General features: G+C 32.9%; 1 protein-coding gene across 22 annotated transcripts in view; it reads right to left on the bottom strand.

The window, feature by feature from the left end:
- Positions 1-14,625, bottom strand: part of FAM172A (family with sequence similarity 172 member A) — a 466,743-nt gene that overhangs the window by 301,204 nt on the left and 150,914 nt on the right. For all 22 annotated transcript variants that reach the window (XM_057493474.1, XM_057493470.1, XM_057493468.1 and 19 more), the window contains one exon: positions 9,333-9,524. In XM_057493474.1, coding sequence (XP_057349457.1) covers positions 9,333-9,524 — 192 coding nt within the window. The remainder of the gene's footprint in view (positions 1-9,332; positions 9,525-14,625) is intronic.

Genomic DNA, 14,625 nt, shown 5'->3' with positions numbered 1-14,625 from the left:
AGACATCAATTTAATATAATTGTTTTAAACAGGCATAAAGATTACTATTTAATACATTTTTTTTTGAGAGGGCATCTCTCATATTTATTGATCAAATGGTTGTTAACAACAATAAAATTCTGATTTAATACATTTTTTAAAAGCTTCAGTCACACTATTAAATAGGGTAAAACTGTGAAAATAAAATAAAAACCATAGGCTTCATTATCCAAAGTAAAAGCAAAACTGAGTTGCCTACTTACCATCATTTTCTCTAATTTTTAAAGTAATTTTTTTGGAGACACATTTATATTATTTATCATTATAACTGTAGAAATAGGCCAAAGGAGAGCTTCTTAGAAATATTAATTTTTTCCAGTAATGTTAAGGAAGATATTTCATTCTGCAGTTTTGAATTGTAAAATCACTTATTTTCATTCACCATTTATATTAAGGCATGTATGTTCATTTATAATGTAGCAGAAAATAATAGTTTGCTATGCTATGACATTTCTACATGGCATTCCTCATCTATTGGCTTAAATCTATGATCTTATATATCAAATCCGAATGACCTTGAAACTGTAAAAATTGTTTTTTAATTGCAGAATGTGTACCTAAACAGTACTACTTGGGTACTTTTTAGCTATATAATACTACTTCTGCTTTTATTTTTTATTAATAGTACTTGAAGGCTTCTTTTGCAGGCTTCAAGCTTCATGAGACATACTTACCCCTGTATATCCATTTCCTAAAAAACGGAATCATCTGCTTTTTGATAAGGATTATAAATACAAAGCAGTAACATAGATCCTAAGATTGTTAACATGTGAATGCATGTATGGGGTTACTAGTTGTATTTACATTGGGGTAAACTGTTAAGAGTTTATTTATTTTAATATACAAAAGCATATGATTCTAAATATACAGAAGTATGCCAAGGTACTCCACCAAATTCTTGTCACACTTCACTATAAATTTTAAGTTGTGATTTATTTATATTCAGGAAAACAAAAAATTATATATTCAATGTAAAAAAGAAGTTAAAATACTACCCTGTAACTATCTGGAATTACTATTGAAAGCCAGTCTTAATTTAAGGATGTTACATTATTGTAAATAAAAAATAAATTAACATATTTTATATTAAATCTTTAAGTCATAATTACTTGATAGAATTTATAATATAATATATTGAAATAGGCAATTTATCTATGAAGTACTATTTTAAAATGTGCCATTTAGTTATATCATGAAAGCAGGTGGATAAAATCAGCACCAAATAATATCAGAAGCATAAAGTGCTATTGAGTAATTAACCTAGAAATTAATAATTCTTCATCCATAAATTCACTTGTTTAACATTACTTTCTCTAAGATATTTTACCTCTTTATGTAAATGTAATATATTAATGTGAAGCTTGATGACTCAAGCTAAAAGTGCAAACTAAACTTTCATAACCAAATTACCTACCTTCCATGATTTACTGTCTTATTTCAAGTAAAAGTTTAGATTATTTCCTACTACTAACAGCTGACACTGTTTCCATTTTAGTCTTATCCTCAAATTAAGGTAACTCAGGGGATTAAACTGATAAATACCAGAAGTAAGTTTTTAAAGTCATGTTCAAGATAAACAAAAGTATAAACACTAAAAACCAAAAGAAAACAAAAGTACAGTCAGAAATGCAAAGCTGACCTATCTTTAATCTTTTCTTTTTAAACCTAGGCTACTCAAGAATTGTCAACAAATTATTCCATTCTATTGATGACATTTTTCTCTAGGGAAGTTAATTTTAAAAGTTTAACCCTGGAGCAAGTCATGGCTTCTCCTATCCTTGTAAGTGTCCAGAGAATTGATTATAACTGCAAGAAGGTGTTTCCTTCTATCCAGAGTATCTCACCCTGCACAATCTTATACTCTCTCACTCCCAAAACAGCTTCGATTCAGCAATTTAAACTGCTTCAGCTGCTATTAAAGGAAGAACCACAGAAAAAGGATCAGCAGTTAAAACGAAATAAAAAAGGTGGGTGGGGGTGGGAATACAGATCACGGATGTAGCAGCACACAGAATTCAAGAGTAAAGCAGACCTGAAAAAGACACCAGAGTGACTCAAAAAGAACAACATGACAGAAATTAAACAAGATTTTTATGATTGCCTTCTATGAATTTAAACTCACCTCAACCTCCATTGAAATTCTGATCATACACAAACCTCAAAGCTTTTGACATACTTTCAAAACCCACATCCTCTCTTTCTGAGTCTCTAGAGTCATTTCTTAGGTAGCCAAGAGGGGAGGAAAAAAAAGAACAATTCAAATACACATGTAATTGAAAAATAGAAAGAACATATTATAACTAATAATTTTCCATGTAAAAACGGTGTGTTTCAAAATCCAGTATTTTTTCTCTTTCACTTGGTAAAAATGCCTAGTACTTTAAAAGTTATTTGAAGTCAGGTATAAACATAGGTAGAAGAATAGATACTAGGCATAAGAGGCCTTGTAATATTTTCCTTGGGCTAATGTCAGAATATTGGGGTAGTCCGTGCTGTTATAGCTAGTTCTCCACTTAACTACAGAACAAGCTGTAGTATATGCTTAACTAGTTAATTAGTTCAGTACTAGAGAATAATCTAGATGCAAAAAGCTATCACAGAATGGCTTATTCACATTCATTACAGAAACTGTAACCAAAATTCCAGAAGGTAATTAGATTTTCAAAACTGAATGGAGTTTTTTCCCCCAATTCAGTCATGACAGGGCTAGAAGGTAATGATATATCTGCCATGATGCAACAAGCAGACCTGTCTTGTGTCAAGAATTGAAATCATAAAGGAGTAAGCTGTCGTTAACAACCTCTCTCCAAACACTAGAGCTGTCATTTCATTGTTTTCTTTTGCTGGCATGGGGGGCTGATGTGGCCTCATATACCTTGTCAGTTCAGTAAATTAAAGCTAAGCTTTTAACCTTTTCTGGAATTCTTGATTTGAATAATCTTTTATCAAGTCTATAATGTAACAGCTTATATTTTCTTTGATTAATATATAGTTTCTCCCAAAGTTTACTTTTAAAATTTGGAATTAGTGTTCTTAGTTTCAACCTATCATTTAGCAGCCCATATTTCAAATAGGAAAAAAAATCAGCATTTGTTTTTAAAGAGTTTGAAATGTAAATTTTCGTGGTCTGAATGCAGCCAGTTTTTAAGGGAAAAAAATCAATATTTGAAGACTTTTCCTACAGTTTTAAAATCAGTATTTAAAACCTTTTAGAAATGGTTAAGTGAATACAATATTACTACAGAATATTTTGTGAATATTTTCTTTAAAACTTTTAATTAAAAAAGTATCTTTTTAAATTATAGAAGTAATACCTGCTCCAATAAAAAAAGAAAAGAAAAACTGAAAATTAAAAGTAGAAGAAACCTCATAGTTTCTTGTATAAACCTCCAGTAACGTAAATGAATATCCATGTACACATGTATAGGTGAATGTGTATACATATATTAGTGCACTTTTTAACAAAGGATCTCATCCTGTGTCTCCATCTGATAACTCTTAGACATCACCCTGTATGAACTAATGCACTCACAGCTCATTCTTAGTAACTACACAGTCTTTCATGATATGAATATACCATCATTTAATCAAAGTACCCTACTAGTGGATATTTAGGAGGTTAGAAGTTCTTGTGTTATTACAAAGTGCTGTAATGAGAATCTTTGTACATATACTTTGCGTATTGCTCTAGTGTAATTCTTACAAACGGAATTTAGGGTCAAAGTTTAATATGCATACTTAATTTTGGAGGATATAACTAAACTGCCATCTAGAAAGACTGCTTCAATTTATATTCCCACCAATATCTAAATTTGGTATTATCATACAATTTATTATTATCTGTCAATTACATCAACATGGTAATCTTTTTTTTTTTTTTTTTTAGGAGAGCAAGGTACAGACTTTTATTTTGAGATAAAATGAGAGGACAGAGCTCCTGGCTCATGCCAGGAGGGGACAAGAGAGTCCCATCAACACGTTAATCTTACATGTTGAAAATGGTGCCTGTTTTAATAAGCATTTAATTTCACTAACACTTTGAATGACTATAAAAAAAGAGCTTCAAAGCTTATGCCATTTGAACAAAAATATACTTAAAACTTCAAGCAATTTTTATATTTTTGAGGTTTCTGAGCCTTTAATGTGCATGCATCTTCTGCCAAATCATATTCTGCTTGCACTATATAAATACCAAATAATTTCTTATAAGCTGGCAGATGTCATTGCTACTATTAAAAATAAAAGCTATGCCCTGTACTAATGCGGTACTTCTTGCTTACTGTCTACTAACCATTGACACCGCAAGAACCCTCTTAAGATTTCTGCATCGCCAACTTTGTCAAATACTTATGTTGAAATAGCAAGATCTTGGAGTACTTCATTGGAAGAATAGGAAATGAAGGCAGTATTTAAGAAGGTTTTACAAAGAATTTATTATTTAAATTACTGAAAAAAATCATACTATATTTTAGATAACCATCTATAATGGCTCCATGTGCACTTGTGGGGAAAAAAATTCCTAATACTGTAATTAATCAGCTTTAAAAATATGCCTGTCAAAAAAAGGGGAACAAACTCAAAATGGATTAAGAAAAGAAATCAAAAAGTCAAGAGAAGGCTTATTAAAAGGGAAGCAAATGATTTAAAAACTCAAAAGCTGTAAATCAACTTGTGAAGTATGAAATTCACATCAGTCAAGCAGCAGTTTATGTATTCTTTGATTTAGTCCCCTTATAATCATAATGATGTCTAAAAGAAATCCTAAAACATTCTGGCATGATGAATATTGCTACATAAGGGCCTATCTCCTGAGGTTTACAAGCATTTTGTAATAGAGAACATTACTGTAGAGAAAATGGAAATTCCATGGCCAGGTTCTCACCTGACCCTGGTCAGCTTGCCCACTGGGCATGTGCAATACTCACAGGCTCAGGCTTACACACGCGTGGGCAGTGAGTTATCACTGACTCTATATAAAGAGCTCCGCCCAGTGAGAGCCTGCAAGGCGGCAGAGGGGCCCAGAGGCAGAGACCGACTTGCCCATGTAGACTTGCCCTGAGGCGGACGGGATTCTAGCGCTTGATTTGCCACCATGATAGCGCTTGATTTGCCACCATGAGAATAAAGCTAGGTATAAACCCTTTCACCCGAAGAATGTTCCGTTGTCATTTTTTGGTCTCATAGAACCCACAGTGAACTTGCCTGGGGCTGAAACCTTCAGATGAGACAATTACTTTAAACATTATTTGTTTAAAAAAGATATAGGTTGTAAAATGATTACACCTGTCATTAGAACAACCAGATTAAAAAATACATAATTAAAATGCTTTATTGAATTATTCTGATTATCTCTATTCCTTCTACACATCTCATTAAAGCATTAGTAAAAAAAAAAAAAGATGAGTGCTATTAATCCATTAGGACAAAACAAATTGGAAGTGAGAGAATAGAGGATGTTAGAGATGTCAATAAATTTTTAGAAGACTGTAAGCTGATGCAACTGGCCTGGTATTAAAGAGGAAGTTCAAACTTAAGTACCTTGGAGGGAAAAAGTACCTAGAAGCAAGCCAACTCACCCACAGAACTTCAGAAAATTGAAGAAATTGGTGTGTCAGTTACCTTGAAAAGTAGAGATAGGCCTTGAGTCTAAAACTTCTACTTTTCTACTTTTACATAGTTTAAACTTTTACTTTTCTACTGATTTTTTTAAAATTAAGGTATCATTGATATACACCCTTATGAAGGTTTCACAAGAAAAACAATGTGGTTACTACATTCACCCTTATTACCGAGTCCCGCACCCATACCCCATTGCAGTCATCCTTTCTACTGATTTTATTATAAAACATTTTCTAGAACTTTTCATTCTCTGTCACAGTAAATATAACTGCCACCAAGTTCTACTTTATCTATTATTCCTAGAGCCTAAAAAGTATAAATAAACCCTCAACCAAAGATTATGACGTTCACCACTGGTTTTAGCATGGTGCCCAGATTAGCAGCATAAGCACCACCTGGGATATTCTCAGAAATGTTCATCCTCAGGCTCCAATCCGACCTTCTGAATCAAAATGTGGGAATGGGACAGGGCCATCCATGTTTCAGCATGTCCTCCAGGTGATTCTGATGCATGGCGAATTTGACCAATGGCTCTCAAACTGCTCTTCATAAACTTTTTGACAGTACGTCACGTCTCAACCACTCAAAGCCTGGACAGGGAAAGATCAGTGAGGTGCCGAGGGTACAAAATTTAACGAGGCACTCACTCTTGAGTTTCCAGTACTTATACTTTGTTCTACACCTACAATTAGTAATTAAATAAGTGTCACCTTCTTTCTTTGCCCCCTTTATAGAGACTACCTGAAATGCCTAAAAAGATGCATATAAGAAAAGATTAAGAAACAAGTATGAGCAACTCCCAAACTGCACAGACACTGAATAATTAGTACTTGGCTATACTGATATACTGTTTTTAACTCCAAGTAACATATTACGCAATGAAGATTGTTAAACACTTAGATATATTAGTTATGGCAACCTCAGAAGCACTGTGGGGATTAATCTGATATGTACTATTTCTCTAACATGAAATCTCAGCACATTTTTGATACTGATGTTCTGAAGTATCTAAAATGCAAGGACTGGAATATCTGCAATTTTCAAACTTTGATCTATGGAGTCTCTGAGTTCAGGGAAGAAATCTCAGGGCTTGTTGTGGAGGTGGTTCTAATCCTCACCCCAGCCTCAACCAAAATGGTTCCATAGATATAAAGATATTTTGTTTTTTTTACAAAACAGTCCACTTAGCATTTTCTACAAGGTATCCTTCTTACATAGGAGAATCCTCCTAGACTGAGTTAAAAGGAATCATTGATTGGACGGGGCAAAACTACAATTTTGCAGAATCATAAACTTGTTCTAAGTTTTGTGAAAAGGATTAAATATTTTAGCATGCAAAAAACCTGTCACACTTAATAAGTAGGCACTTAATAAATAGCAACTCCAATTATTACATTAAAAAAAAAAACAGTCCACTTAGAGGCAGAGTTCTACCACTGGAAAAAGGTATTAGCCTTACAAGGATATGAATCCAAATTTAAGACCTTTAATCTTATCCTAAAAACCTGCAAGGAATATAGCAGAAATAAAGGTAATAACACTGAGGAGAGATGATATAGTCTGTCCCGAAAAATACCAGAATTCAGTGTGATACGAAAATTGACAGTTCATGAAAAACAGTGGAGCGGCTCCCAGCCTTTTGTAAACTGTGGAAACCTGTCTTTAAATGCAACTTTAGAAAAAAAGTTACCCAAATAAAAACAAATAGAGCTCATGTGGTTAAAAGTAAGGATGAGACAGCTTCTTCATTAGTCTTCCTTTGCCGGCTTCCTGAAACCATTCTTTTCCCCATCTGGATCCCCATCACATGCAAACCCAGAGCAGCCCCTGAAGAACTGCTAGAGAAACATGATGAAAGGTAAAGGAAAAATAATAATATCACTTTACCTGGATTAAAATGAGATGTCCGTTTTATAATGTTCACCATGTAAAAAGTTACAATTAAGTTCATATTAAATTTTTATAAAACAAAAAGTATATAAAATATTCGAAGTACACAATGTACTAAATACTAAATACACTAAATACAAAGGCATACTTGGAAATCAACTGCTTTTTTCAAGGAATCATGACTTACTATCATTGAGAAAAGGAGAAAAAAGCCAAGGTAATCCTCAAAACACTATTCCTACTTATAAAAACATAATGACTGACTGTTCCAATGTTACTGACAAACTTTTTCTTCCTGTTTGGGCTATCAACAGTTTGTTCAAAGATGTCTGACATGGCTTTCCATATACTCTTTCACCAAAAAAAAATCTTATATAACAACAACTATTCTACAATGGGAAAGGCTTAGTTGATGTAGTAACAAGGGTAATATAATTACATAAAATATTTCACCAAGCATTCATATGTACAAACATCTGATTTTCTTTACTAAATTATATTTTCAAATAATCACCAAATTATGATCACATTTCACATATAATATTCTTAAAATACACTGAATCTGTTCTAACCATAAATGAATGTCAGAAAGTTCATTTACCTATTCATAACTTGAAATATGAAAGTTTAATTAATATAATACCTTGTGTGATTACTTCAATCTAAACTTTAATTACAAAATTCTACTAAAAATGAACTATTGAAATTTGCAACCAATCAAAAATAATACCTTTGTGTTGTTTATCCATGAAGATTGAAAAAAAAATATATGATTAACTAAGGACTTCTTGCAGTATTTTAAGGACCTCAAAATCTATTAAAAAAAATATTCTCTAGGAGCTGGGCTAGACCTTAACATTATCATTTCAGAGTTAACAGAGTAGGCAATATATTATCTTTGATTTCCTTTTCAGTTTTAATTGCAAAAATGTAATAATGTAGCTTTTTTAGAGCATACACCTGTTAATATAATTCTGAATAACTATGTTCTTTTATATTAAACATTTTAAGCAAGATGCCACTTTACTTTTTTTGCAAGAAAATCTTCACTCATGTGAAAAAAAACCCGTATTTTGCTAAATTTGGCTATTTGCTGCAAAATTTAAGAATGAAACAGTAAAACAAAAGTAAACTAAGCATTAAGAAAAAGTAGTAACACTAGATCAAAAAAAACCCCATTTTCACTATCATAGGGAAGAAATGTTGGAAAAAAACATAAAATTACCAATTCTTAAAAAGTCTGAACCTAAATAAGAATAAAGAAATTCAGTATGTATTGTAATTACTGTTTTAAATGTCTATGCCCTATGCATAAAGCATTTTATTTATGAGTTTTATGAAGTTTTTTTACAGACATGAACAAAAAACCTCAGTGAATTACTGTCTCCTCTTTGAAACAATAAGAGATTCATTTGAAGTAGTAGAGTTCTTTTAGTTTCTAACTTCACTAGAGTAAGTAAGCAAATATTTATGGAAGTGTCCTTTTCTTCAGAAGTATTTTTAGTAATATTGATACATACTTGACAATTTAAGTGGTATATCATGTAATAACACAATTTTAGAATAAAAAATATTTATTTCAAAGACATCTAAATCTTTGTACACTTAGGATACCATTTTGTTTTTCACTGTAAATGCAAAATAATGCAGAATTATCTTCATTACTAATAAAAAATAATTTAAAGATTGTGTTTAGGATATACTTTTGAAGAGAAATGATAAAATAAAACATAATAAAACAGAGCTATAAAATGCCAAAAAAATATAAAGGAAATTGCACTTACATCCATAGCTCTCTTAATAAAAGGTATCTGTGTGCCACTGTCCAGATCTTCATTTATAATAAGCCTTCTAGCCCACTGACCTGCCCTGACGACACCACTACCATGAATTAAAACCATCAGTTTCTGTGGATTTGTCAAAGCATCCTCACTCATAAAGATAAAACTCTTTGGTTCACTCTCAGTGGCATCTACCTGTAATTGAAAAAAAATTAAATAATAAGTAACGGTTTTCTGAATGGGCATAGATATAAGAAAACAACTAATGATTACTGTAAATTAAGCATGTCTATTATAAAATTATAGAAGTAAAAAAACTTTAAAATAAATTTAAAATGTTCATTAGAGATTAACAATTATACATAAGGTAGATGAGCAAAAAAGACACGATAGTAATTTAAATATAAAAATGTGAAAAAGAATATTAGAAATATATGTCTCCCTACATTACTGCATATTTAGTATTATATCATCATTATAGATAAAAATCATTTTTGAGTGCTTCCTATGGTATAGATACTAAGCTAAATGTCTTAAAAACATTATCTCAATCACACTCTCATTGAAATGGTACTATTTTTATACTCACTTATAGATGAAGAAATTGAGGCCTAGAAAGTTTAAATAACTTGCCCATGGTCACACAGCTATTAAATCTATAATTCTATTACAGAAGAATGCTGTACCTACAACAGAAAATGGAAAACCCAAGTGGAGGATACACCCATTGGAAAATCATACAGTCAGGAATTCTACTAAACTTTTAAAAGGTGTGAGAAGGAACTATTTAAAAAATTCATTCACCTATTATTTTATATAAATGGACTATGAAATTTTCATTTCCAGGGAACATAGGATTATATAACAATCATTTTATGAAGGAATATTATTTGTGTACTCTGATAAACTTATTTTATGCACTAGTTGTTTATGGGATGAAAGTGAATATTTTTATTCATTTGGATTGTATTTGATGCTTAGGTTTAAATTAGATGATATATAACTTAGATTTGAAAGATTCAAAAGACATTTAGGAAGAGATAACTTCCGAAGATTTTTCATATATAAGCAATGGCACACACTGAGTGGTATTCCACATAAGCAGTGGACAGTAACTGGGAATGAAAGCATTTGTGCAGACAGGTCAGAACCAGAAGCTAAAGTCTTGATGGCTGGTGATATACACATCCTTAAATAGAGAAAATTAATCCACATGCAGTGTAATGCAATAGATCTTCACTTTGTCAACAGTAAATATTTATACAGTTATCAAAATACAAAATGGACAAAAACTCCAGATATCAAAAAATACCCTGGATTCTAGAAGTTCCAGTCACTATTCTTGGAAGAGACAAAAATTAAAATTTATTTTTAAAACAATCAGGTAGGTATCAATAATAGATGTTTAGCCATTTGTATAAATAGCACAAAGGGCAATTCTTTCACCAAAGACAGCATGACCACAGGGCTTAAGAAAAAATACACTCTTCTCTATGAAGCGTTATCTGACTACCCCCCTTTAAAAACCTTCCCCCAAATTCCCGTCCTTTTCTCTGTTTTATCTTCCTTCATGGCATATACCATAATCTAATATTGTATGCTTTACTTTATATATTTGTTTCTGTATCTGTTTATTAACCATCTGCTCCCTCCACCAGCATGTAAGTACAGGAACGTGTAGACTTTTCTGTTTATGTCCAGCTTCATATCCAATGTCTAAAAGAGAGGCTGTTACACACTCAGTAAATAAACAAATGGAGGAACTTTTGGAATACGGAATCGTATCAAACATCACCAGTGACTTCCTTTAGATAAAAGGCATTTAACTAAATAATGTATCCTCTTAATGCATGTATTGCAGATTAAACTAACCTCTTATTATAAGGAATTTTGAAAGAGCAATACATGCCAAGAATTAAAATTATAGAACTGTAGAGTATTAATAATTAAGTATGCTGTAAGAGACATATGAAGTGTAACATGACCAAATTAGCTTCACTTCCATGTGACGTCCAGAGTAAGCAAATCATGATGATGTAAGTTGGGTATGCCTGAAGTCACAGAAGAACAGAAGTGGATAAGAGATGAGGGAAAACCAAATCTTAGAAGAAAAACCCTTTTACCTAGGAATATTATATGAAAAGACAGGAATCACTGAGTTAAAAAAGGTTAAAAAAGAAGAAAAAAGTGGTAAGTACAGAAGAAAAATTAAAAAGCCAACCTGTTCATGTATAATAAAAAAGAAGCCACACAGGTTTCCATTCATTTACCAAAGAATATGTGTAAATCCGCACAAATAAAAGTGCCTCTTAAACTCAGTGGGGCCTTAACAGATCCTGGAATGGCTAATAGACATCTGTTTATTGTAATGAAAAAACCTGTATCTATAGACTTTCCAGTAGGTGCTGATCACTATTTCTTTTTTCTATTTGACTAACCTTCCTGTTACCAAGGAACTGAGTCAATTTTTTAAGCAATGGAATGTTGGCACTGTAAATTCCACAGTAATCACTTTAAAACTGGAGGAGTACTTATTTTCAGAAGACGAAAATGTGTTTCTTTTTGTTATAATGCTGTTCAAGAATACTAATGGGCTACAAATTAAAGTAGCCAAGAAAAATTCATAGAAGTTTTACTTGAACATCCAGAAAAGTTGACTTTAAAAATATGAGAACATCAGAATATTCAAGGGAAAAAAATTAAAATAAACAATGTAATGGTATTCATGATTAGAGAGTCAGAGTAGAATTTAAGATGGTCATTGGCTAATATGTATCTCAATTTAACAGAATTCTGACTCTGCAGTTGGTATCTATAACCTACTCTGTATCAAGATGGTGCTAATAGTAAAGTATCTATATGAATAAAATTATTTTTCTTTATTAACTTACGTTTGGAAACAGCTCTACTTTTTAAACACTCACCTTCAAACAGTGGTTTATTTATTAAGTTGAGCTTTCATGAAGGAATACATACATAGGTCATTCCAGTGCATCCCCTCACTTAACTGACATCAACTCAAAGACTAATTGGTCAGTGAAACCAAACAATTTTTAGCAGTTAATTCACTTTGGGATGCTCATTCCCCCTACTAATTGTGATGTTCATTTAAACATGACTGAATAAACTGAATAGAAATTTGTAGTCATGTTATTAAACTAATTCACATACCCAATATTCTATACAAGTGTGAGACACTACAACTGAAAATATTTTGCACTTACATTTGTGAGGTGGGAAGCAAACATGAGACATGACCATGATCTTTACTACCAAATCATAGGTTTCCAAAGTGCTATTATTTTAAAGAAAAAAGAAAACAAAACAAATTTTTCTTGTTAAATAGTTCAATTATAGAACTAAAACTCAGTTCATCATCAGGAAAATATATATGGTGGTATTCCTTTAGTAAAAAGAATGACATTGTACATAACAACAATCTCACTGCTAGCTTTGGGATTTAAAAGAACTAAGGAGAAAATTAACAGTTGTGGGAGAAAAGTTTTATAACTATATACAACATGTGATAATAATTTAAGGAAAATATTAATTTCCTAAAACAAAATGATTTTTTGGGCTTCTTCTCAGTTTATAAAATCTGGGGATCTTTACTAACCAAAAATGGGAATGACACAGGTATCATATAAAGTGTTCTCTATGATTATTAGCTTTATACTCTAAATTTAAATAAAAGGAAAATAATCAGATCTATACCAAAAAGTCCTCCTAAACCTAATAATATCAGACTTTCTATAAAGAAAATTAATGAAACCTTATCATATAACATGCTCTATACAGCCAGGCTTGTTCTGGAAATTTAGGGGATTGAAGTGAGTTTAAAGGTTCCATGGAACTACAAGCGTTAAAGTACTCAGTATTAATAGTGTTGCAACAATGAATTAACCTAAGGGCCTCTAAAAAATTATTCTTCAGAAACTTTTGAAAGGAATAAAATTAACAAGAAAAGAAGATTGGACAAGTGACAGAATTCTTGTCTTTCCAAAAGACTAAATTCAATATACAGCTGGCCCCTGAACAACAGAGATTAGGGATGCCAACCCCTGTTGAAAACCTGCATGTAATTTTTGATAACATAAGCAGTGAATTAACATATATATTTTCATATGTATTATATACTGTATTCTTAAAAATAAAATAAGCGAGGGGAGAGGGGGAAAATGATAGCAAAAGAAGTGAGGCAGAAAACTCCTCCCCAAACCACATATAACATGAAAATACAGCAAATACAACTAATCCTGAAAGAGTAACCTGAAGAATGCAAAACAGACAGCCTACATCTGTGGAAAAAAGAGGATCTCACAGAAAAGGGTAAAGTAGCAAAGGCACAATCCAGCAGGACCTGAACCCTCCCCAGCCCACACCAGCTGACAGGAAGGAGGAAGAAAAACAGAATGGGCAGGGAGTAGAAGCCCAGGTCTGCTAAACACCCACCTCTGAATATTTGCTCTAGGAGCATGAACCCACATTACATGGTGCTCTGGACATCAGTGGGGTTAGAAAGCAAAGACAGGCAAAATATTTGGAGAAACAAATTCCAGCTTATTGTGGAGAACAGGTACTCACAATAGGTCACTCTGGGACAAAAGAAAGGCGGACACATTGAAAGACTTCCCAAAAGTGAGAGGGCTGCTAAAGGGGCAAGGATTACACAGAACTTGCTGCTCAGGAGAAAGGGAAGGTGACAAAATAGTCCGGGCTCACTCAGCCCAGCATATTGGGAACTTTCAGGAGCTTCAGACACTCCATTCCCCTGATTGGCAATGCGGCACCCAGGTCCCCACTGCAACACGCAGCCTGCTGCACCTTCTTCCCAGCAGGCACCACTATGCACACCTGCTCCTCCACCATCATGCCAGGCCAGCTGGTGGGTGGCCCTGCCTAGAGAACATACAGGGATGTAATGCAGAGATGCCTTCCTGTGTGATCAATCCACTGAACCTAGCAGTGGAGGCAGGCACTGCAGCTAGGAAGCAGGAAAGAGCTCTTTCCTCCTGGCAGGTGCCAGGCACTGCACGCCTGCAACCCCCACCATTGCTCCAAGGGCTGGGCAGCTCCAGAGCATAGAGCTTCTGGGCATTAGAGGGTACCGCCTACACAAAGTTATTATTCCATAGTAATCATTAGAAAAATTAAACGGCAAAAGAATCCTGTACAAATGGAAGAAAGTAACAAGAGACAGAGAAGGACATTACATAATGATAAAGGAATAAGTCCAACAAGAGGATAGAACCATTATAAATATCTATGTACCCAATATAGAAGCACCTAAATATGT

The sequence above is a fragment of the Manis pentadactyla genome, chromosome 2, assembly GCF_030020395.1.
Source record: "Manis pentadactyla isolate mManPen7 chromosome 2, mManPen7.hap1, whole genome shotgun sequence".
NCBI lineage: Eukaryota > Metazoa > Chordata > Mammalia > Pholidota > Manidae > Manis > Manis pentadactyla.
Note: the sequence above shows the minus strand (reverse complement) of the source record. Positions and strands in the feature narration are given on the sequence as shown.